At 42.6% G+C, this 25,263-nt stretch overlaps 1 protein-coding gene across 2 annotated transcripts in view; it reads left to right on the forward strand.

Annotated features, from left to right (window-relative positions):
- The window catches only part of LOC128684560 (uncharacterized), a 37,450-nt gene that overhangs the window by 5,682 nt on the left and 6,505 nt on the right, over positions 1–25,263 (forward strand). Inside the window, exons 3-4 of one of the 2 annotated variants that reach the window (XM_053770819.2) lie at positions 1,512–1,703; positions 22,584–24,281. In XM_053770819.2, the coding sequence (XP_053626794.1) occupies positions 1,512–1,703; positions 22,584–23,003 (612 nt within the window). In that variant the 3' untranslated portion in view covers positions 23,004–24,281. Of the gene's footprint in view, positions 1–1,511; positions 1,704–22,583; positions 24,282–25,263 lie in introns of those variants that run through there. The other variant, XM_053770820.2, reaches the window with a different exon arrangement.

A 25,263-nucleotide genomic window follows, 5' to 3' on the forward strand; every position in this document is an offset into this window, starting at 1 on the left:
AATGAAAACTGTATCGGAGTATAAAACAAATTCCAACTACACAATAGAGCGAAAAACTAATGTGAAATACCTGGGAATGATAAAGTCAGAGGATCTCACTTTCAAAGATCACAACAATTTTCTACCACATCTGCTAGGAAAATGATAGGATGGATAATGGGAACCTTCAAAACTAGGGATGCCAAACCCATGATTCTTTTCAAATCACTTGTTCTCTCTAGGCTGGATTATTGCTGTACACTAACGGCTTCTTTCAAGACAGACAAAATTGCAAACCTGGAGAATATACAGAGAACTTTCACGGCATGTATAAGTGCGATAAAGCACCTAAATTACTGGGAACGGTTAAAGTCCCTTGATTTGTATTTCCTGGAACACAGGCGAGAAAGATACATGATGATATATATTTGGAAAACCCTAGAGGGACTAGTCTAAAATCTGCACACGAAAATCACTCCCCACGCAAGCAAAAGACTCGGCAGGATATGCAACATCCCCCCAATGAAAAGCAGGGGCGCCACGAGTACACTAAGAGACAACGCAATCAGTGTCAGGAGCCCAAGACTGTTCAACTGCCTCCCAGCATACATACCTGGAGTCTACCTCGAGGGTATTCTGGGGATCAATGCCCCCATGGCCTGGTCCATTAAGACAAAGGTCACAACGGCCAAGAGGATGACAGGGTGGGGAATGGTAACTTTCAAAACAAGGGAAATAATGCTAGTGGTGACACTTTTCAAATCACTAGTGCTCCCTCATTTGGAGTATTGTTCAGTGTTGACGGCCAATTCAGGGCTGGAGAAATATCAGAGTTGGAACAAATACAGAGATCGTTTACGGCCTGCAAAAAGCCAATAAAGTATTTAAATTACTGGGAACCCCTTAAAATCTTAATTATTTACTCGCTGGAGAGATGCATGATAATATATACCAGGAAAGTACTCGAAGGCCTGGTCCCAAATCTGCACACTGCCATAACAAAATACTGGAGCGAGAGATATGGTGGGGAAATGCAAAATAAACCCAGTGAAAAGTAAGGGTGCAGTGGACACAATAAGGAAACACTGCCGGAACAAGTGTAGAAGTCTTCAAGAGAAAATTGGACAAATATATTCACCAGGTGCCAGATCAACCAGACTGTGATGGACATGTGGGGCAGTGGACCTCCAACAGCAACAGCCTGGTTGACCAGGCTAGCACCAGACGAGGCTGGCCCATGGCTGGGCTCCGGGAGTAGAAAGACTCTTGAAACTTATCAGAGGTAAGGTAATAGTGGATTTAGACAGTTATGTTGATTTTTTTTCCTCTGTTTTAATAAATACCAAGTCTCTTACTGACTGTGTGTTGCCCTTCCTTGATTATGTAACTTCAAATATGCTGATGCAGAGAAAACCGTCATTATGTTTATTTGCAGTTCCAGCCTCACAAGTTGCCGATTTATACAGTTCAAATAACTTTTTCCTTTTACAGAAAGGAAACTTACTATAACATGTGTGGTGTGTGCTTTTCAGATGCGTCGCTTGCCGGCATGGAAATGCGTGTATGACCCCTGGTGTGATGCGCTGGTATACATTGAGACCGCACCGCCCCTGATTACTCGTTTAACGGTACTGATGGTTGCCCTTGCTGTGTCCATTCTGCTGGTGTGGGCCCCAAGGCTTTTCGCCTACCGTCCCTCCCATCCCTACGTGCTCTGTGTTAGGGTGAGTGCTGTGGTGTGAACTTGACTCGAACATTAGTACATTATGGTGAAAACCCAGCTTAATTTCATGTTGATGCCTATCATTAACGAAACAGTATAAGACTTCTTAGTAATACAGTGGAACCTCGGTACTCGAACAGCTCCGTACTCGAACAATTCAGTACTCGAACTCTTTGTTCGGTAAAAAAAATCACTCGATAGTTGACCGTTTGCTCGGCATTCGACCAAACAAACACGACCTGCCAGAACATGTGCGTCAGTCTCACAGCTCAGTCCAAAACTCCGCTGAACTTCACTGTAAACTCTTTCATGTTTCTTCGCATTTTTGGGTGTTCCCGGACAGCGTAGTGTGAGGGTATTTATTAGACTCGGCTAACATTTTTACAGCTGAATTATATGCAATTCTCATTGCAGTTATCTGTATTGCATCTATGCCTACCTCGACATTTGTAGTAGTTTCAGACTCCTTAGTGCTTTGCAAACTATTCAAAAATTTGATTCACCTCATCCCCTAGTTCTTTGTATACAACTTTGGTTACACCGCATTTCCAGCATAAACAAAGATATTGTTTTCTCTTGGGTCCCTGGTCATGTTGTTCAGGGCAGTGAGCAAGCAGACTCTGCTGCATGGTATAAAAGGCATTCAGCATGAAGTTATAAATAAAGACAATAGATCAGGTCAGCAAACAAAGGGGGACAGCAGAGGTCAGCAAGGGACTAGCTCCCTTAAGGTTTACTATACTAATAGCAGGAGTGTAAGAAATAAGATAGATGAGCTAAGATTAATTGCAAGTGCAGGAAACATAGATATTATTGCTATAACAGAGACCTGGCTCAATCTGAAAGATAGAGAGATGCCCTCTGAATGTCACATACAAGGCTATAAATTACTCCACACTGACAGGGTCAACAGGAAGGGTGGTGGAGTAGCGATGTATGTCAGAGACAATTTAAATTGTTGTGTTAGACAAGATATAAAAGTAGAAGCGTCAGCCACTGAATCTGTTTGGTTACAGCTTCTCGAGGGCCGAGAAAAACTAATTTTGGGTGTGATTTACAGGGCCCCAAATCTTGAAAGGGAGTGCAGTAAACTTCTATGGGACGAAATTCGTAAGGCATCTACATACGAAAATGTTGTGGTAATGGGAGATTTCAACTATAGACAGATTGACTGGAGCAATTTGACAGGAAATTTAGAGTCAGGTGACTTTCTTGATACGATCCAGGATTGTTTTTTAAAACAGTTTGTGACAGAGCCAACTAGAGGAAATAACCTCCTTGACTTGGTTCTTGCCAGTAGGGAAACACTAATTAATAATCTTGAGGTTAATGATGAGCTTGGGGAAAGTGATCACAAATCACTCAGTTTTAATATATCATGGAATTCCCCTAATAATGGCAATCAAGTCTCCGTCCCTGACTTTCGCTTGGCTGATTTCATAGGACTGAAAAATTACTTAGGTGGGCTGAACTGGAATGACCTGACTAAGGGTCATGGTTGCCGATATGATGGTGATGGTTGCCGATATGATGCTTTCCAGGGCATAGTTCTAGCTGCTCAGTCAAATTATGTTCCAAATAGGGAAATCAGATCAAACAAAAATGATCCTAAATGGATGAACAATAGATTAAAATATCTGATTGGTCAAAAGAGAGGCATATATAGGCAAATCAAAAGAGGAGAGGGGCAATTAAGAAATCGATATATTCAGTTAAAGAGAGAAATAAAAAAAGGAATTAGAAAAGCAAAAAGAGATTATGAGGTTAAAGTTGCAAGAGAATCGAAGACTAACCCAAAAGGATTCTTTCAGGTATACAGAAGTAAGATCAGGGACAAGATAGGCCCACTCAAAAGTTCCTCGGGTCAGCTCACTGACAGTGATAAGGAAATGTGTAGAATTTTTAACACATACTTCCTCTCAGTTTTTACATAGGAGGATACCAGCGATATTCCAGTAATGATAAATTATGTAGAACAGGACGATAATAAACTGTGCACGATTAGGGTCACAAGTGACATGGTCCTTAGGCAAATAGATAAATTAAAACCTAACAAATCCCCAGGCCCTGATGAACTGTATGCAAGGGTTCTAAAGGAATGTAAAGAGGAGCTTAGCACACCTTTGGCTAATCTTTTCAACATATCACTACAAACTGGCATGGTGCCAGATAAGTGGAAAATGGCAAATGTGATACCTATTTTCAAAGCAGGTGACAGGTCCTTAGCTTCGAACTATAGACCAATAAGCCTAACCTCCATAGTGGGAAAATTTATGGAATCAATAATTGCCGAGGCAGTTCGTAGCCACCTTGAAAAGCATAAATTAATCAACGAATCTCAGCATGGTTTTACAAAGGGGCGTTCCTGCCTTACGAATTTATTAACTTTTTTCACTAAGGTATTTGAGGAGGTAGATCATGGTAATGAATATGATATTGTGTATATGGACTTCAGTAAGGCTTTTGACAGGGTCCCACATCAGAGACTATTGAGGAAAATTAAGGCACATGGAATAGGAGAATTTTTTTCCTGGATAGAGGCATGGTTGACAAATAGGCAGCAGAGAGTTTTGCATAAATGGGGAGAAATCAGAGTGGGGAAGCGTCACGAGCGGTGTTCCACAGGGGTCAGTGTTGGGCCCCCTGCTGTTCACAATCTACATAAACGACATAGATGAGGGCATAAAGAGCGACATCGGCAAGTTTGCCGATGACACCAAAATAGGCCGTCGAATTCATTCTGACGAGGACATTAGAGCACTCCAGGAAGATTTGAATAGACTGATGCAGTGGTCGGAGAAGTGGCAGATGCAGTTTAATATAGACAAATGCAAAGTTCTAAATGTTGGACAGGACAATAACCATGCCACATATAAACTAAATAATGTAGATCTTAATATTACAGATTGCGAAAAAGATTTAGGAGTTTTGGTTAGCAGTAATCTGAAACCAAGACAGCAGTGCATAAGTGGAGTTTACCTGGAGAGAGTTCCGGGGGTCAACGCCCCCGCGGCCCAATCTGTGACCAGGCCTCCTGGTGGATCAGAGCCTGATCAACCAGGCTGTTGCTGCTGGCTGCACGCAAACCAACGTACGAGCCACAGCCCGGCTGATAAGGAACTGACTTTAGGTGCTTGTCCAGTGCCAGCTTGAAGACTGCCAGGGGTCTGTTGGTAATCACCCTTATGTGTGCTGGGAGGCAGTTGAACAGTCTCGGGCCCCTGACACTTATTGTATGGTCTCTTAACGTGCTAGTGACACCCCTGCTTTTCATTGGGGGGATGGTGCATCGTCTGCCAAGTCTTTTGCTTTCGTAGTGAGTGATTTTCGTGTGCAAGTTCGGTACTAGTCCCTCTAGGATTTTCCAGGTGTATATAATCATGTATCTCTTCCTCCTGCGTTCCAGGGAATACAGGTTTAGGAACCTCAAGCGCTCCCAGTAATTGAGGTGTTTTATCTCCGTTATGCGCGCTGTGAAAGTTCTCTGTACAATTTTAGGTCGGCAATTTCACCTGCCTTGAAAGGTGCTGTTAGTGTGCAGCAATATTCCAGCCTAGATAGAACAAGTGACCTGAAGAGTGTCATCATGGGCTTGGCCTCCCTAGTTTTGAAGGTTCTCGTTATCCATCCTGTCATTTTTCTAGCAGATGCGATTGATACAATGTTATGGTCCTTGAAGGTGAGATCCTCCGACATGATCACTCCCAGGTCTTTGACGTTGGTGTTTCGCTCTATTTTGTGGCCAGAATTTGTTTTGTACTCTGAAGATTTAATTTCCTCATGTTTACCATATCTGAGTAATTGAAATTTCTCATCGTTGAACTTCATATTGTTTTCTGCAGCCCACTGAAAGATTTGGTTGATGTCCGCCTGGAGCTTTGCAGTGTCTGCAATGGAAGACACTGTCATGCAGATTCGGGTGTCATCTGCAAAGGAAGACACGGTGCTGTGGCTGACATCCTTGTCTATGTCGGATATGAGGATGAGGAACAAGATGGGAGCGAGTACTGTGCCTTGTGGAACAGAGCTTTTCACCGTAGCTGCCTCGGACTTTACTCTGTTGACGACTACTCTCTGTGTTCTGTTAGTGAGGAAATTATAGATCCATCGACCGACTTTTCCTGTTATTCCTTTAGCACGCATTTTGTGCGCTATTACGCCATGGTCACACTTGTTGAAGGCTTTTGCAAAGTCTGTATATATTACATCTGCATTCTTTTTGTCTTCTAGTGCATCTAGGACCTTGTCGTAGTGATCCAATAGTTGAGACAGACAGGAGCGACCTGTTCTAAACCCAAGTTGCCCTGGGTTGTGTAACTGATGGATTTCTAGATGGGTGGTGATCTTGCTTCTTAAGACACTTTCAAAGATTTTTATGATATGGGATGTTAGTGTAATTGGTCTGTAGTTCTTTGCTGTTGCTTTACTGCCCCCTTTGTGGAGTGGGGCTATGTCTGTTGTTTTTAGTAACTGTGGGACGACCCCCGTGTCCATGCTCCCTCTCCATAGGATGGAAAAGGCTCGTGATAGGGGCTTCTTGCAGTTCTTGATGAACACAGAGTTCCATGAGTCTGGCCCTGGGGCAGAGTGCATGGGCATGTCATTTATCGCCTGTTCGAAGTCATTTGGCGTCAGGATAACATCGGATAGGCTTGTGTTAATCAAATTTTGTGGCTCTCTCATAAAAAATTAATTTTAATCTTCGACTCTCAGTCTGGTTAGCGGCTTGCTAAAAACTGAGTCATATTGGGACTTGAGTAGCTCACTCATTTCCTTGCTGTCATCTGTGTAGGACCCATCTTGTTTAAGTAGGGGCCCAATACTGGACGTTGTTCTCGATTTTGATTTGGCATAGGAGAAGAAATACTTTGGGTTTCTTTCGATTTCATTTATGGCTTTTAGTTCTTCCCGCGATTCCTGACTCCTAAAGGATTCTTTTAGCTTAAGTTCGATGCTTGCTATTTCTCTGACCAGTGTCTCCCTACGCATTTCAGATATATTGACCTCTTTTAGCCGCTCTGTTCTTTTCCGTCGCCTGTAAAGGGAACGCCTTTCTCTTTCTATTTTACATCTACTCCTCCTTTTTCTTATAGGAATAAGCCTTGTGCATACATCGAGTGCCACCGAGTTAATCTGTTCTAGGCATAAGTTGGGGTCTGTGTTGCTTAGTATATCTTCCCAGCTTATATCGGTTAGGACTTGGTTTACTTGGTCCCACTTTATGTTTTTGTTATTGAAGTTGAATTTGGTGAATGCTCCCTCGTGACTAATCTCATTATGTCGGTCTGGGGCTCCGCGCATACATGACTGAACCTCAATTATGTTGTGATCTGAGTATATTGTTTTTGATATGGTGACATTTCTTATCAGATCATCATTGCTAATGAAGATGAGGTCTAGTGTATTCTCCAGTCTAGTAGGCTCTATTATTTGCTGGTTTAAATTGAATTTTGTGCAGAGATTTAAAAGCTCACGTGAGTGTGAGTTTTCATCAGAGCTGCCTCCTGGTGTTATTACTGCAACAATATTATTTGCTATATTCCTCCATTTTAGGTGCCTTAAGTTGAAATCCCCCAGGAGCAAGATGTTGGGTGCAGGAGCTGGAAGATTTTCCAGACAGTGGTCAATTTTTAACAGCTGTTCCTGGAATTGCTGGGATGTTGCATCCAGAGGCTTGTAGACTACCACAATGACTAGGTTTTGGTTCTCGACCTTTACTGCTAAAACTTCCACTACATCATTTGAGGCATTTAGCAGTTCTGTGCAAACAAGTGACTCTGCAATGTACAGGCCAACCCCCCCACCTTTTGCCTGTTCACTCTGTCACATCTGTATAGGTTGTAACCTGGGATCCATATTTCGTTGTCCAAGTGATCCTTTATGTGGGTCTCAGTGAAAGCCGCGAACATTGCCTTTGCCTCTGCAAGCAGTCCACGGATGAAAGGTATTTTGTTGTTTGTTGCTGGCTTTAGACCCTGTATATTTGCAAAGAAGAATGTTATCGGACTGGTGGTATTGTTGGTACTGGGGGGGGGATTTTTTTACCGGCATTAGTATCTGTATCTGTTGGTTTGGAGTGGAGGCCATCGACTGTGGTTCCACTCCAGGAATGACTGGATTTGGTGTACGATTTCTGCCATTTCCTGCCAGTTTTTTTCCTTCCTGGCACTGAAAAACCTCTCCCTCTTGAGTGGCTGTGGCTACCCAGGTTTTCCCATGGCCTGGATGTTTTGTATCTTTTTGTCCCCTTTAGATGGTATGCCTGGCAATTTAAGTTATAGCACAGTCTTTCCTGTACTGAAGATGTACACAGTTCAGGGTGAAAAAGCTTACAGGAAGGGAGTTTGCATTTTCCTGTTGTCATATGGGCATGGCATTTTCTAGGGTGGTCATAGTTGCACGTCCCATCTGTTTTTCCAGATTTCCCATGCCAGCAGATACCGAGTGCATAGTATGTGCACAGGCTTGGTTTCCGTTTGCCTTGGGTTTCTGTGACTGTATTCCCTGTTGGTGCATGTTTCCCTGTCTTACTTCTATCCTCCCTAGCACCAACAATGGAGCTCCCACCAGTTGTTTTTGGTAATATATCCTCACTATTGCTAGTGGGGTCCTTTTGTTTGCTATTTCCTGCGGTATTTCTAGTTTGCAATATTGGTTTTATCTTTGACTACACTTGTTTCCCTACTATGGCTCCTGTCCCCTATGAGGTCATTTATATGTATTCCTCCCTGCGTATAATTCCCGACTACCTGGACAAAATCTCCAGCTTCACCATTACTGTCTCCCAGGACAGCACCTCCAGCTTCACCATTACTGTCTCCCAGGACAGCACCTCCAGCTTCACCATTACTGTCTCCCAGGACAGCACTATCAGCCCCACATTTACTGACTACCAGGACATCATCTCCAGCCTTACAGTTTCTGACTACATGGCCAGTATCAAGGGCAGTACCATTCAGCCCAGACTTTTTATGTTCCCATCTGTTGTAGAAAGCTTCCAGGTTTTCTATGAAAGCAGCTTTGATGTTGACCTCTTTTAATACCCTTGTGATTTTAGTCCACAGATTTATCTCATTTGGGCATACCCAAAACACTTCCCTGTTTTAATACTGCTTGTAGCTAGTTCTTGGATATCTGCACAAGGGGCGTGACACCAATTTCCACAAAAATGACAATTTATGCATGTGGAAGCCCGTTTGTTTGACTGACCACAGACTACACACAGCTTCATAATGATGTGAATGGTTGATTTACTGCAATTCTACTAGCAACCTCTTGAATATTCTATTAATAACCTCCTTAAATGAAGCTCTAGCTATTTGTATTTCTGTTTCTAACTGTTTTTGTATATTGGACAGCTTACCGTTCCTGGTATATATTTAATGTTTGTGTTTATAGGGCGCCTACAACCCCATCCGTTTACAGTCTGCTTTATTGTCCAACGAAACCGTTTGAAACCGGTCAAGGGTTCGGACCAGTCAAGGGTTTGGACCAGTCAAGGGTTCGGACCAGTCCAGGGATCGGACCAGTCAAGGGTTCGGACCAGTCGATCTGATCTGATCTGATCAGTGGGTCACTTATTTAAACCATACTGGTCGGTGATTTGAGCTAACACATGAAGGATCTACTGGAAATTATCTACCCGAGTAATATGTGATTTGATTGATACAAAAGTATAACTTGCGTGTTGAAGAGCCGGTGACTGCTGGCAACTCCTACAATGACGAACGGTCGACCTCAACCCTTGTTTATCAATCGCTGTATCTAGCTTTTCTATTTTTTTTTCCGTCTCCACCACAATAAATGCTATATTATCACTATAGTTGACTGGTGCAAATTTTGGAGGAAGGACGCTTTTTCTGTAGTAATAATTGCTTCTCGTTGTGTATATTGCGACCGCTGGTAACTACCAGTTATATGAAATTCACAGTATACGTCTGGTATTTCAAGAAAAAAGAAACTAATGAAAGTCACTCCACTCCACTAAGTACCATTATAATACTGGTTAGTTGCTACTACAACACTGTATTCTGCTATTCACTGGTATCACTAGATTATATGCGAGTACACTAGCAGGCCAGGAAGATTATTAAAAACAGCTGACCTGTGGTAAGTTTCTGGCGACTTCTGGCACCTGCCTCTATAGGCTTATCACTTCATTTACAAATTCACCTGTTTTCAAATGACACTTTAGCCTTTATCATCAATATACTAGGGAGCCACTGTAGTATACACTATACACTATGTATACTCAATGTTATCAGGGAGACTTTCTTTCCTCTGACACGAAAAGTTCAATTATTATTATTATTTTTTTCACACGGGACACAGGCGTATGATTCCCCTCTGGCAGTAAACTCTGCTAGCTAGTGCACACTAATTCTCCTTTTTTGACTCAGTATATAATGTTTTCCGCCCAAGATTGGTTCCAGGCGCTAGAGGGATGTATCGTATAGGATTGATGACACAAATTAAAGTTCTAGCACGTAAGAGCGACCGTGAAACACCAGAAAACCCGGAGCACAACGAGGCACGCTGACACTGCCTGGAGTTGTGTGACAATTTACCTGAGGAGTTTAACAAGTGTGGGACTATGGTTTTTATGCAGGATGGTGCACTGTGTCATACCACCAAATCTGTAGTTCAGTGGCTTAAGGACTGTGAAGTTCTTTAATGACTGGCCAGGCAATTCCCCATACCTAAATCCTATTGAGAACCTCTGGTCAATAGTGAAACAAAATTTACTGGGCAAGGATATCAGTTCCATCCCATAGCTGGAGGCTGCTGTACATGAGGCATGGAATAATATACCTCCCCAAACCCTCAAGAATTTGTGTGAGAGTCTTCCTACATGGCTGAGGGACATGATTAAGCATAAAGGATGCAGCACCAAGTATTAAAACTTCAGTGTGCATATATATTATCTTTCATGGTATGTGTTTGTGTTTTGATATGTGTGTGGGGGAGGGGGGCATAATACCATGACTAGCACTGTACAGTCCACAACTTTAATTTACCAGAGTAGCTGGTTTTAATATTATAATTAATAATTTAATGTCAGGTCCAGCTTTTTGTGAGTGGTAGGGAGTGGGCAACGAGGGAGTTACAGTTCAGTGACCTGCTGTGACTTAAGTCCCACTTACCTCACCCAAATTACTTTCAGGTAATAATTCAGGTAATGCCTTGTAAGCCTCCTGCAGGTGATTTGCTCACATAATAATAATTTTCACAGGAGGAAGAAACATAGTAAAAGGAAGAGTATGGAACAGGAGGCATGAACATCAGAGATGAGGACTTATAAGAGTTAAATTAAGGGGTAACCAGTGGTGGGCACAGTTCCGCTAATCCACTAACCACTAATTAGCAGAACTAACTTTTTGTTTAGCGGATTAGCATTTCCACTAACTTCGAAAACCGCTAGCGGACCAATTAGCTTTCACTAAATAAAGGTCTGCTAACTTTGAGTCCACAAAAAAAAAAAATTCATACATTGTTGGTAGTGAGAAAGCAATACCTTTTCAATGGCGCACGTGTTTGGTCCTGTCTGTTGTGGGCGTTTCCCAACAATCACTCAGGCACGCTATTGGCTGACTGTATAAACATGGCTTGTCAATGCAGTAGCACCAGCAGCAGCATCTGAGCAGCATTCTTATAAGTCTTACAGTGTCAGCGATCACTGGGGTGTGTTGTTACTTATTTTTATGAACAGGGGAGACGTTTCTGTTCTGCCTGAGGGTGTTGTTGAGGAGTCTGCAGCGGCTGTGGTTGAAGCAGAGGCCGCTCAGGACGAGGGCCAGGAGTCGCAGAGCCCGTGCCCCCACCTGGATGAATATTTTGTCCTGAAGTCAAGGGATAAGAAGAACGCCAATATTTTGTACTTCCTGTGTCATGTGCCAGCCCAAGGACACCATCAAGGGACAGGCAGCGAGCCTCTACAACTTGAAGCTGCATACTAAAAGGAAACACCCAGCACATGCCATCAAGTTTGAGGAGAATAATTAAGGCCGGATCTTCCTATATCTTATTAGGAAGTTCACCAGGTCTGTTCTAAAAGTCTTAAAAGTAAAAGACCAAAAAACCAAACCGAATTTGAATTCATGTGAAAAGGTTAGCGGTTAGCATTTAGTGTTAGCTACCACTATTTTTTTCAGCTGTTTATCGTTAATGGAGCAAATTTTTTAGTTAGCGGATTAGCAGTTAGCGAAGCTAACTTTTCAGTTAGCTATGCCCACCACTGGCGGTGACTAAGTGGGTACAACAGGGACCCGTGGGCACTGAACAGCTCTGGAGTAGGAGAGCTGTGGAGTTCCCTGGAGATGGAGTTGACTCACTACTACAAAGGGCAGAGGTATCAAAGGTGTCAGGGTGGATGCCAACACCAAGGTCTGGCAACAAAGAAGTGCCCGAAAGTGGTACCAGGTTACGAGGAGAGTCCGGGGGATTACAGAGGTCATCATCAAACTGTGTAGAATGAAAACTCTCCGTAATCACATTCAGTTCCCTATCTTCCCCACCCACCATCAAGACCATGAAGTGGTCATCAATACGCTGACGTCAGTGGTCGGTACGCTGAGGTCAGTGGTCAGTATGCTGAGGTCAGTTGTCACCTTTGGTCATGCCTGCCTAAGTTCTTGGGAGTTAGTGTGGGCTGTTACCAAGCACCATGGCTTGTTGTAGTGTTTTAGAGTCTCAGGTTTAGGTGTTGAAGGAGATTCTACTTCTTCAGGAGGAAAATAGGAGGCTGAAGCTTCGCATAGATGAGTTTGGGAGTGAGTGTGAGAAGGATTTAGCTGGTAAGGAGGAAATGGTCACCAGCAGTGATAGTGGCAGCTGCTTTAAGTGGCAAGTGGTTCACAGTTCAGGAAGAAGGAAGATGAGAGATAATAGAGAAGATGTGAAGGTAGGAAATCGATTCTCTGTTCTCCAAGACGAGTGTACTTCAGTGGTTAGTGAGGTTGAAGGTACCACTGATTCCTCTGTTAATCAAGGTAAGAATATTTTAATAGTAGGCGATTCTCAGGTAGGATATATGGACAAGATAAGATAAGATAAGATAAGATTTCGTTCGGATTTTTAACCCCGGAGGGTTAGCCACCCAGGATAACCCAAGAAAGTCAGTGCGTCATCGAGGACTGTCTAACTTATTTCCATTGGGGTCCTTAATCTTGTCCCCCATGGTGCGACCCACACTAGTCGACTAACACCCAGGTACCTATTTGCTGCTAGGTGAACAGGACAACAGCAGGTGTAAGGAAACGTGTTGAAATGTTTCCACCCGCCGGGAATCGAACCCGGGCCCTCTGTGTGTGAAGCGGGAGCTTTAGCCACTAGGCCACCGGGTTACCATGCATTTTGTAACAGAGACAGAAAGATCAGACAGAGTGTGTGCCTTCCTGGAGCTGGTGTTGGTGACATAGTCAGCAGGTTGAATAATATTATGGCAGGTAATGGGAACAAGCCCATTATCTGTCTTAGTGCTGGGGGTAATGACATTGGGAAGGGCAGGAGAGAGGAGCTGCTGGATAAGTACAGGTCAGCCACAGAAGTAGTTAGGTCTAAGGGAGGGATCCCAGTCATATGTAGCATCTTGCCTAGAAAGGGAGTGGGCAATGAATGGGTGTCTAGGGCAATTGGTATAAATTGCTGGCTAGACAGGTACTGCAAGGAACTTGCAATCCCATTCATTGATAACTGGGACCTATTCTTTGGCAAACGTGATATGTATGCAAGGGATGGGGTTCATTTCTCTGGGGATGGAGTGGTTGCATTAGCCAACTTAATTGAGAGGGTAATTGATGACTTGTCTAGGAATTTAAACTGATAGATTATAGAGGTATGGGTGTTTGTGGGAAACAGTCAGGCTGCAGCATTAGGGTTAAAAACAGCAGTTATTACCGGGATACCTCAGGGATGTTTAAAAGACAATATTCAAAATAAAGTTGCTAGTAATGGCAAATCAATTGATCAACAAACAAAGAAAGATAGAAGAGGGCAACGAGTGACTAGCTCCCTTAAGGTTTACTATACAAACAGTAGGAGTCTAAGAAATAAGATATATGAGCTAAGATTACTTGCAAGTGCAGGTAATATAGATATTATTGGTATAACAGAGACCTGGTTCAACCTGAAAGATAGAGAAATGCCTTCTGAATGCAACATACAGGGTTATAAACTATTCCACACTGATAAGGTCAACAGGAAGGGTGGTGGAGTGGCGATGTACATCAGAGAAAATTTAAATTGCTGTCTTAGACACGATATAAGATTAGAAACATCGAACACATAATCTGTTTGGCTACAGCTTCTCGAGGGACGTGACAAATTAATTTTGGGTGTGATTTATAGGCCCCCAAACCTTGATAGGGAGTGCAGTAAGCTGTTATGGGACGAAATTCATAAGGCATCTAGATATGAAAATGTTGTGATAATGGGAGATTTTAACTTTAGACAAATTGATTGGAACAATATGACAGGAAATCTTGAGTCTAGTGACTTTCTTGATACGGTTCAGGATTGCTTTTTAGAACAGGTTGTGACAGAACCAACTAGAGGAAACAATCTGCTTGACTTGGTTCTTGCCAACAAAGATTCACTAATTAATAATCTTGAGGTTAATGATGAGCTTGGGGAAAGTGATCACAAATCACTTAGTTTCAATATATCATGGAATTACCCAGATAACTGCAATCAAATCTCTGTCCCAGATTTTCGCTTGGCCGACTTCATGGGACTGAAAAATTACCTGGGTGGGCTAAATTGGGATGTCCTGACTATGGGTCAGGTAGGTGAGCTTTGTTGCCAATATGACGTTTTTCAGAGCATAGTTCTAGCTGCCCAGACAACTTTTGTTCTGAGCAGGGAAATTAGATCTAACAAAAATGATCCCAAATGGATGAACAATAGATTAAAACATCTCACTGGTCAAAAGAGAGGCATATATAGGCATATCAAAAGAGGGGATGGGCAGTTAAGAAATCAATATATTCAATTAAAGAGAGAAATAAAGAAAGGAATAAGAAAAGCAAAAAGGGATTATGAGGCTAAGGTCGCAAGGGATTCAAAGACTAACCCAAAAGGGTTCTTTCAGGTATACAGAAGTAAGATTAGGGACAAGATTGGCCAACTTAAGAGTAACTCTGGTCAGATCACTGACAGTGATAAGGATATGTGTGAAATTCTCAATACCTACTTCCTCTCAGTTTTCACCCAGAAAAATACTAGCGATATTCCTGAAATAATAGATCATGTAGAACAGGATAATAAACTATGTACGATTTCAGTAACTAGTGACATTGTCATGTAGGGGGGTAATGATTAGGGGAATATGGGGGGTAGGGGAAGGGAGTCAGTAGGTAGGGGACAGGCGAGGCAGTAGGAGGGATGAGTGCGGAGGTAGGTAGGAGATGACAGGAGAGGTGAGCGGTAGGTAGGTAATGTGAGGTCACTGGTGACTACAACTTCACCTCTCATTACTCTACCCTCGCACTCCACACTACTCACCCTCTCACTACTTTAACTAAACATAAATAAATGGAGAAAATAACGGGGACAGTAAATATTACTATTCTACTCAAACACAGTTTATTATTAAGTCCTTGTACAATAATATATTTGGGAACAGGAGAACATTATTGTGGTTTAGATAAATGGGATGGTATACATAAGCAGTGAGACAGGGAACACAATCAACTTGACGAAAATGAATATAACTTACAAATAGTACAGAGGACAGTTCACTACAGGAACTAAGCCACAGGTCCCAAGACCTACACAGCACGAGTACTGCTCCAAGCCAGTACTCTGCCCAATGTCTCCAACAGTCTCCTCCAGAGACTTCAGCAGCCTTCTCCCGAGCCCTGCACCCCAGCAGCAGCTCCGTTCGAAGTCTCTGTTCAGGAGCTCTGCACCCCAGCAGCAGCTCCGCTCGAATCTCCTGATCATGCTCTTCCTTGGGCTTTTATGGTGGTCCAAGCACCCTCCACAATGAGGTGTGCACACGTGGTGTTGATCTGACCCCGAGGTCTGACGCCGTCCAGAACAAAAGACCCCAGTCTTAAGCCGAAAAGGCGTGGCTCTGACAGACATTTGCCAAGGCAAGGTGATCATATAATTGGTTAAATTAGGTCTCCCCAAAGACCTCACAAGCCCAGCTGAACTACATCACATCCCCCTTTCTCCCCCAATTTAAAATATCTGAGAACTAGGACAATTTGTCCTAAGTTATTAGACTATTTTAATCCTAACCCCTTAAATTTATTACAATACAAAGACAAAATTATATATAATACAAAATTATTCAATTACATATATTTCCCTCAACCTTCTCATCTACCACAAGGCAGTGTAATCAGTACACCTCGCAGTTGGCCAGCATAAGAGTTGCTCTCTGGTGCAAAGCCCTATGTCACTACTAGGATTCACTGGCCTCATAAAACAAGGCGGCCATAATCACTGGACCGTTTTCAAGGTCACCTTATTTCACACAGGTAACACTAACACTTCTGGCAAGTCAAAGAAGGCTGGGGACATCTCACACTCTTAATTGTTTCTCATGGCTGGCAGGGCATCCCCGCATACCTGTCGCACAGGTCGACCAGCAAGGCAGGACACACCTCCATACCGCCCTTGAAAGCAGGCTGGTCCCAGCAGCTGGAGTCCATCTCCGTGGCTCACGTCCTTCCACATCTCCGAGGATGGCAACTCCTTCATAGTAGATTCTCCTGTCCTGGCACACCAGCCAGAATCCCTCACACACCACTGCAGCATCACCGCCATCTCCTCTTGAGCTAGGCAGCATCACAGCATCACAGCACGGCCACAGCATATCCATCATCACAGCACGGCCGTATCACAGCAGCACACAGCACGGCCACAGCATCGCAGCACGGCTACAGCATCGCAGCACGGTCCAAGCATCACTAACAGCATGGCCGCTGTGTCTCAACATCACCGCACGGCCGCAGCATCTCAACATCACAGCACGGCCGTATCACAGCAGCACACAGCACGGCCACAGCATCGCAGCACGGCTACAGCATCGCAGCACGGTCCAAGCATCACTAACAGCATGGCCGCTGTGTCTCAACATCACCGCACGGCCGCAGCATCTCAACATCACAGCACGGCCGTATCACAGCAGCACACAGCACGGCCACAGCATCGCAGCACGGCTACAGCATCTCAGTAAACCGCAGCATCATAAGCAGCCGACAACAGCAGCAGCAGCAGGCTATGGTCAGATGATGGAGGTGAGATGAGGTGGTGAGGTCACTTCAGGTGATTAACAGAGGTGCAGTCACCCATCCCTGGCAACTGTATGTAACTGGTGGTCCTTGGGTGATGGTCACAGGCTGGGTGATGCAGACAGACACCCACTACAATGGATGACAGACCAAGGCAGCAATACATCTACTAGGGCACATCAGCTGGGTGACTTGGCACATCAGGTGGATAATAATCATAGGCATCTCTTCAGTGGGTGACAGTTGTGGGCTAGTCTTCCAAGGCGGGCTGGATGACTTCTCATTCCTCTGTAAATATTCAATTTCGGCCAGTAATTGCTTCCCCCAAAAGTCACACCCAAATACTGATATTCTCCACCATTTATCCCAAACCAACAACCAACTCCACCAAATATAATAATACAACCAAACAATTATTCAGACCCACTGTCTAAAAAAAAGGCCAGTTAAGGTCACTAGGATTATAATATCACACTGATATTTACTTTAACTTTACACACACAAGAGAGAAAAAAAAGTGGTAGCAAATGGTAGCATAACAAGTATAACCGAGCAGTCAAAAATAAGGCACATGGGACTGGTTCCTACTATAAAAATAATAAGAACCACCACCGCTTAGACACCATGTCATGTAGGGGGGTAATGATTAGGGGAATATGGGGGGTAGGGGAAGGGAGTCAGTAGGTAGGGGACAGGCGAGGCAGTAGGAGGGATGAGTGCGGAGGTGGAAATAAATGAGTGCGGAGGTAGGTAGGAGATGACAGGAGAGGTGGGCGGTAGGTAGGTAATGTGAGGTCACTGGTGACTACAACTTCACCTCTCATTACTCTACCCTCGCACTCCACACTACTCACCCTCTCACTACTTTAACTAAACATAAATAAATGGAGAAAATAACGGGGACAGCGAATATTACTATTCTACTCAAACACAGTTTATTATTAAGTCCTTGTACAATAATATATTTGGGAACAGGAGAACATTATTGTGGTTTAGATAAATGGGATGGTATACATAAGCAGTGAGACAGGGAACACAATCAACTTGACGAAAATGAATATAACTTACAAATAGTACAGAGGACAGTTCACTACAGGAACTAAGCCACAGGTCCCAAGACCTACGCAGCACGAGTACTGCTCCAAGCCAGTACTCTGCCTAATGTCTCCAACAGTCTCCTCCAGAGACTTCAGCAGCCTTCTCCCGAGCCCTGCACCCCAGCAGCAGCTCTGTTCGAAGTCTCTGCTCAGGAGCTCTGCACCCCAGCAGCAGCTACGCTTGAATCTCCTGATCATGCTCTTCCTTGGGCTTTTATGGTGGTCCAAGCACCCTCCACAATGAGGTGTGCACACGTGGTGTTGATCTGACGCCGAGGTCTGACGCCGTCCAGAACAAAAGACCCCAGTCTTAAGCCGAAAAGGCGTGGCTCTGACAGACATTTGCCAAGGCAAGGTGACCATATAATTGGTTAAATTAGGTCTCCCCAGAGACCTCACAAGCCCAGCTGAACTACATCACAACATGGTCCTCAGACAAATAGAGAAACTAAAACCTAACAAATCCCCAGGCCCTGATGAACTGTTTGAAAGGGTGTTACAAGAATGTAAAGAGGAACTTAGCATACCTTTATCTAATCTTTTTAACATATCACTGCAAACTGGCATAGTGCCTGATAAGTGGAAAATGGCAAATGTAATACATATTTACAAGGCAGGTGACAGGTCCTTGGCTTCGAACTATAGACCAATGAGCTGTACCTCCATAGTGGGAAAATTTATGGAATCAATAATTGCTGAAGCAATTCGTAGCCATCTTGATAGGCACAGGTTGATTAATGAATCTCAACACGGTTTTACATTATTATTATTATAATCAAGGGGGAAGCACTAAACCCGTAGGATTATACAGCGCCTATGGGGGGATGGAAGGCATTCAGGCTTAATTCAGGGAACTGGAGCACAGATCCAATTCCCTAGATCAAGAGCCCCTCACCAGCGTCAAGGAGCCTTCCTTGAGGGGCACGGTTTTACAAAGGGGCGTTCCTGTCTTACGAATTTACTAACTTTTTCACTAAGGTGTTTGAGGAGGTAGATCATGGTAATGAATATGATATTGTGTATATGGACTTCAGTAAGGCTTTCGATAGAGTTCCACACCAGAGGCTATTGAGGAAACTTAAGGCACACGGAATAGGAGGACACTAGAGCACTCCAGGATGATTTGAATAGACTGATGCAATGGTCGGAGAAGTAGCAGATGCAGTTTAATATTGACAAATGCGAAGTTCTAAATGTTGGACAGTTAAATAACCATGCCACATATAAACTAAATAATGTAGATCTTAATACTACTGATTGCAAAAAAAATTTAGGAGTTCTGGTTAGCAGTAATCTAAAACCAAGACAACAGTGCATTAGTGTTCGCAATAAAGCTAACAGAATTCTTGGCTTCATATCTAGAAGTATAAATAATAGAAGTCCTCAGGTTGTTCTTCAACTCTATATATCCTTGGTTAGGCCTCATTTAGACTATGCTGCTCAGTTCTGGTCACTGTATTACAGAATGGATATAAATGCTCTGGAAAATGTACAGAGGAGGATGACAAAGATGATCCCATGCATCAGAAATCTTCCATATGAGGACAGACTGAGGGCCCTGAATCTGCACTCTTTCGAAAGGCATAGAATTAGGGGGGATATGATCGAGGTGTATAAATGGAAAACAGGAATAAATAAAGGGGATGTAAATAGTGTGCTGAAAATTTCCAGCCAAGACAAGACTCGCAGCAATGGTTTCAAGTTGGAAAAATTCAGATTCAGGAAGGGTATAGGAAAGCACTGGTTTGATAATAGAGTTGTGGATGAGTGGAACAAACTCCCGAGTACAGTTATTCAGGCTAAAACGTTGTGTAGTTTCAAAAATAGGTTAGATAAATACATGAGTGGGTGTGGGTGGGTGTGAGTTGGACCTGACTAGCTTGTGCTGCTGTGTCTGGTGCCGTGCTCCATCCTTGAGTGGAGGTGACCAGACTGGGTGGGTCATTGGGCTAATCTGGTGGGGGGTCATTGGGCTAATCCGGGGTGGGTGGGTCATTGGGCTTATCCGGGGGGGTCATTGGGCTAATCCGGGGGGAGGGGGGACATGGACCTGCTCCGCATGGGTCAGTAGGCCTGTTGCAGCGTTCCTTCTTTCTTATGTTCTTATGTACTAAAACAAACAACCCCAGGGTATATGTAAGTACCATCAGTAAATGAAACGGCAACCATACAACTGACGTGGTGCCCAGTCACAGATGGTTACTCAGCCTTAGCTGAACACATCGCTCTGTCAGGCAGGGAAGAGCAAAGCTAGACCAGCCGATTGATTCTGAGGCCAGTGTTGAACTTCCCATTTGACCTCTATCCTCCTACCAAAGAAATGTGTTGCCTACCTGCAGTTTGCAGACTACTGTTCTGCTCAACTTCAAGGTAAGAGGAAATAAGAAATATACGGGTCGCAATGCATGGTAAACATGCAGAATAATAATTTTTATATAAATGGTTTAGAAAACTGACATGTTGATGGATGAGATACCTGTGAAACATTTGGGAATCTTATTGTGGAAACATTTCGCTAGCCATGTGGGTATCTTAATTGCCAAAAAGTTTTGCCTGCTCAGTAGGCTTCCTTAGTCGAGTACATTATTATAATTATGAGGGAGCGCTAAACCAGTAGGATTATACAGAACATGTGGGAAGGTGGGGGATGAAAGGTATTCAGGCTTAATTCAGGGAACTGCAGCACATATCCAATTCCCTAGATCAAGAGTCCCTCACCAGCGTCAAGGAACCTCTCTTGAGGGGCCTTAGGTTCGTGGAAACGATAATGGGTCTACTTTTTTATTTGTCGACCGATTACGCTCAATTGTGGTGTACTAATAGAAGCTTATATTGACCATGATTTGATGAAGTGCCAGAAAGGTCGGCCGAAAAGCAAATGAAAAAAAAAAATTACGAAAAATTACATTTGGCAGGGCGCAGGGCCAAAGTGGTACTTAGAAAAGTGGTTTTTACACTTACTGCTGATAGAACACTTCTAATTCCATCTTTCCTCGTTCCTAAGTTTGTAATAAACCTTATCTTCATTTAAAAAAAAATTACAGTTTCTAAGTTTCATGACATTTAGGAAGATATCGCCCTTGTTTACCCACACAAATTTGAAAATATTTGGGATACGTCAAAAATCGGAACGAGATCGTGTAGAGCAATCATTCTTCTATGTTTGTTGTGAAAATCAGGTCAATTCGTTCATAAATATTGGCTCTACGGTCCCAAATAGGTAAATAACTTACTTCCGAGATAATGGCCGATACGCGCGGCTGCCCAGGTACGTGGGGAAATATTCCCCCCCACCCCGAAAAATTCGCTTTATTTACAGTTTCCGTAACCTACGAGTGTTTATTACAGTTAACCATCGTAAACCTCCGTTTTCTCTCATTATAGTGACTAGAGATGGATATACGTCCTTGAGATCGGATTGGTCCATGAAGTTCTTTCCTCTCAGGCGTCATATTATGCTATATATTATTTGTTCTGGCGTACTTTTTATGTTTCTATGTTATTATTATATCGTCTTATGTCATATTATATCAATTGTTATAGGTAAATGAGCCTTATAATTAATATTAGCGAGAGTATAGAGTATTTTGTTGGCTGGTGTGTGTCAGCCATCTTAGTACTTCCCAGGGGAGATTCCTGATTGGCTCCTAGACCATATTAGCTCCGCCCACTCCTCCACCAGAGTGTTGCCAGAAAGTTCAGCTATTTTTTGGTAAGAATAACTCAATTTTCGTATTTTTTCGATTTTTTTTTTACTCCGCGAGCTGCATAAGCACCTGGGGCCTTAGTTGGATACAGAGGTGATTACAAAACTGAAGAGAGTGGACACAACCACAATTTGGTATCTTGGTAGAGGATTTGTCTCCTTCAATTTTGTTGCTAATTAACTGTTTGGCATGACTTACTTCACTAATCAATCATCTCCAGATACTGCACTTCACTTCTGGTATAAAAGGCTTTGTCCTCATGCTTCTGCTTCAGGTTGAGTGATTGACCACCTTTGTTGAGGAATTAAGCACCTCAGATTACCTCTCTGCTTCTCCCACTGTCTCGTTTTATAATCACATCTGCACTCAGCTGAAGACACCTGTTGAGCAGACAAAACATTTTTGCAGTAGAGATCCCCAAGTATTACATACGTCTTATCCGTCAACTTATTGGTACTGTGTAACACTAATTATGGGAACTGTGTTAGCTCACTGAAATCCTAATATTTAAATGATATATGCTACGCTGCACTTCTGGACAGGTCATCACATATATCTCACAAAAAATTTATTTACCTACAAACTTCTACCTAAGTAGTAGCTAAATCTGAAGGGGTCATACAGCACCAAGGGTAAAAGGAAGTAATCAGGTTCAATCCAAGGAAGAACATGTCATATCTTTGGATCAAGAATCCTTCTCCAACACTGAGGTACTTCCCTAGAGGGATTACAATTCTGATGGAGAATCAGTCGAGATCTGCAATTATAAATTAAGTTACATTTATAGAAATGTACTGCATTTAACAGTACTTAGTAATTTTTTTTTGTCCAACAGCGCAACACCCCAAGACGAGTCCTGGTACTAGCAGCCCTTGGCGCCCTCTTCCAACTTCTTCTTGACCACTGTCTCATCTTCGTCCTACCGCCACACCTGCAACTCAGCCGTATCACCTCCTTCATTGTCTTCTGTTGCTCTACACTCTTAATGACAGTTGTGCTTGTGGTGAGGGTGCAAACAATAGAACGAAGACAGCCGTACACCACACGTGCCCTCCACCTTGGAGAAGCAAAGACTATACAGTCACAGCCTAGAACTGATGCAGTGTCCAGCGATACACACAGTCGACAACACAGCACACGCAAACACGCAGATTACTCCTACACAGTTCCTTATATTTACAGAGATAACATATTGAACGCTGCCTATACTTTGCCTGAAATCTGTCAACATCTGGTGACTGATAACACATTATGAAAATACACAAGCTGTATCTAATTATTATATTATATTTTAGGAGAAGTACTAAACTCAAAGGGGTCATAGAGCAGCTGCAGTATCTAATATCAGAGAGGAAGAGAGCCTAGGAGGGTTGGCATGCTCATCCTCTTAATCACCAAGACATAATTGGTTACTTTTTATGGATAGACAACCTAACTTGACCTAACCGATAAATGTGCTGCAAACCATATGTGAGGAATCTACTTAGATGCTGAAAGGATGGGTTGGCATCACACTGAACATATCACTGTATTTTAAACAGTATAACACCAGTGACGTATGCTACAGCAGTAAACATTGACAAGAAGCATATCTATGAAAAACAATGGGCCTCTTTACTGATGTAAGAAAAGCATTTGACACTAAATCAGAACATCTTGCTGTTAAAAGTAGAGCATACTCTCACATAAATTCCTCCCTCACTGACAGATGTCAGCATGTGACAGTCCAAGACATTACTTCATTAATACAAACTATCAACGTAGGGGTGCCCCAGGGTTGCGTAGTTGGCCCACTACTATTCCTCATTTACATCAGTGACCTACAAAATGCTTCCAGGAACTTAAACTAGTCCTGTTTGCATATGACACAAACATTTGTCATATCTAATCCAGATCCTGCTGTCCTCACCAATATAGCAAATGAGGCACTTTTAAAGATTGCTACTCAGATGGCAACCAACAAATTTATTGTTAATGCTGACAAGACCTATGTGTTATTCTGGAATAAAGTTACAACTCTCTATTTCAACAAGAAAAATAAATAAATCACATACAGAAAGACGAGATGAGTGAAATTCTTAATGATACACCTTAAATGCGGCCTGAAATTCAACACTCATCCAACACATCTAAGAAAATTTCCCCAACTGTGGGCATTCTATCAAACATTACTTAGTCTGTACTAATCTCTAATCTATCCTCATTTCACTTACAGGATTTATGCTTGGGGATCTACTACAGCAAATCACCTAACACCCATTGTAATTCAACAGAAATTAGCTGTTAGAATAATCAATCATTCAATCAGTCAGGTTACAATTTACTCAACAGACAACATATCCACACTTACAACTGTGGAATTTATATATACAGAACACATGGAATGAACTTTAGTGCAACACTCTGACTTTCTAGTGGGCTATAACAGAATGCACAGACATAATACACGAAATAAGTATCTCTTAGATATATCACATATTCGACTCAACCTATATTTCAACTCCATGCAAATAAAGGACCCTAAAATTTGAAACGCCTTTCCAGATGATCAAAAAATTCTCCTTCAGCCACCTACTTCAAAAATATAGTTAAAAAACAACTCCTAAATCTGCCTTAAATGCTGATTAGATTAATTTATGTTAAAACCTGATTTATCAGTAGCAACCCTGTTGATTCAAATCATATTAGCATTCATAATGAAGTTCTCGCTATCAGCAATTGTTTCTACATATATGAAATAACCTTTATTATGCTCTGCCTTAGTATTCACTACTACTAATGTTATAACAACTTCTTACACGAGTCATTAATTAAAAGCCAAATTGGTACACTACATAAAATGTCATATTACAAACCACAGCATTCTATTAAACTATACTTAATGTATAACTGTTATTAGTTATAAGTTAATATTAAGGTTGCTTGAAATGCTCTACATAACAAGGGACTATATATAAAGTAGTTTATGTATGTCAATTAATGCCAATTAATGTCAATTAATGTCGATCTTTCCTCCCAGGTTCATCCACCAGATCTCTGGTTTTCCACCCTCTTGTGTGTGTGTGTGTGTATGTACTCACCTAGTTGTGGTTGCAGGGGTCGGGTCATAGCTCCTGGCTGTTAGTTACCATTTTGTCCTAGGCACATGTCGATTAGACACTAGGCCTGGTGTGTGTGTGTGTGTGTGTGTTAGTTACCATTTTGTCCTAGGCACATGTCGATTAGACACTAGGCCTGATGTGTGTGTGTTAGTTACCATTTTGTCCTAGGCACATGTCGATTAGACACTAGGCCTGATGTGTGTGTTAGTTACCATTTTGTCCTAGGCACATGTCGATTAGACACTAGGCCTGATGTGTGTGTTAGTTAGTTACCATTTTGTCCTAGGCACATGTCGATTAGACACTAGGCCTGATGTGTGTTAGTTACCATTTTGTCCTAGGCACATGTCGATTAGACACTAGGCCTGGTTAGTTAGTTAGTTACCATTTTGTCCTAGGCACATGTCGATTAGA

Source organism: Cherax quadricarinatus, chromosome 4 (genome assembly GCF_038502225.1).
Source record: "Cherax quadricarinatus isolate ZL_2023a chromosome 4, ASM3850222v1, whole genome shotgun sequence".
Taxonomy (NCBI): Eukaryota; Metazoa; Arthropoda; class Malacostraca; order Decapoda; family Parastacidae; genus Cherax; species Cherax quadricarinatus.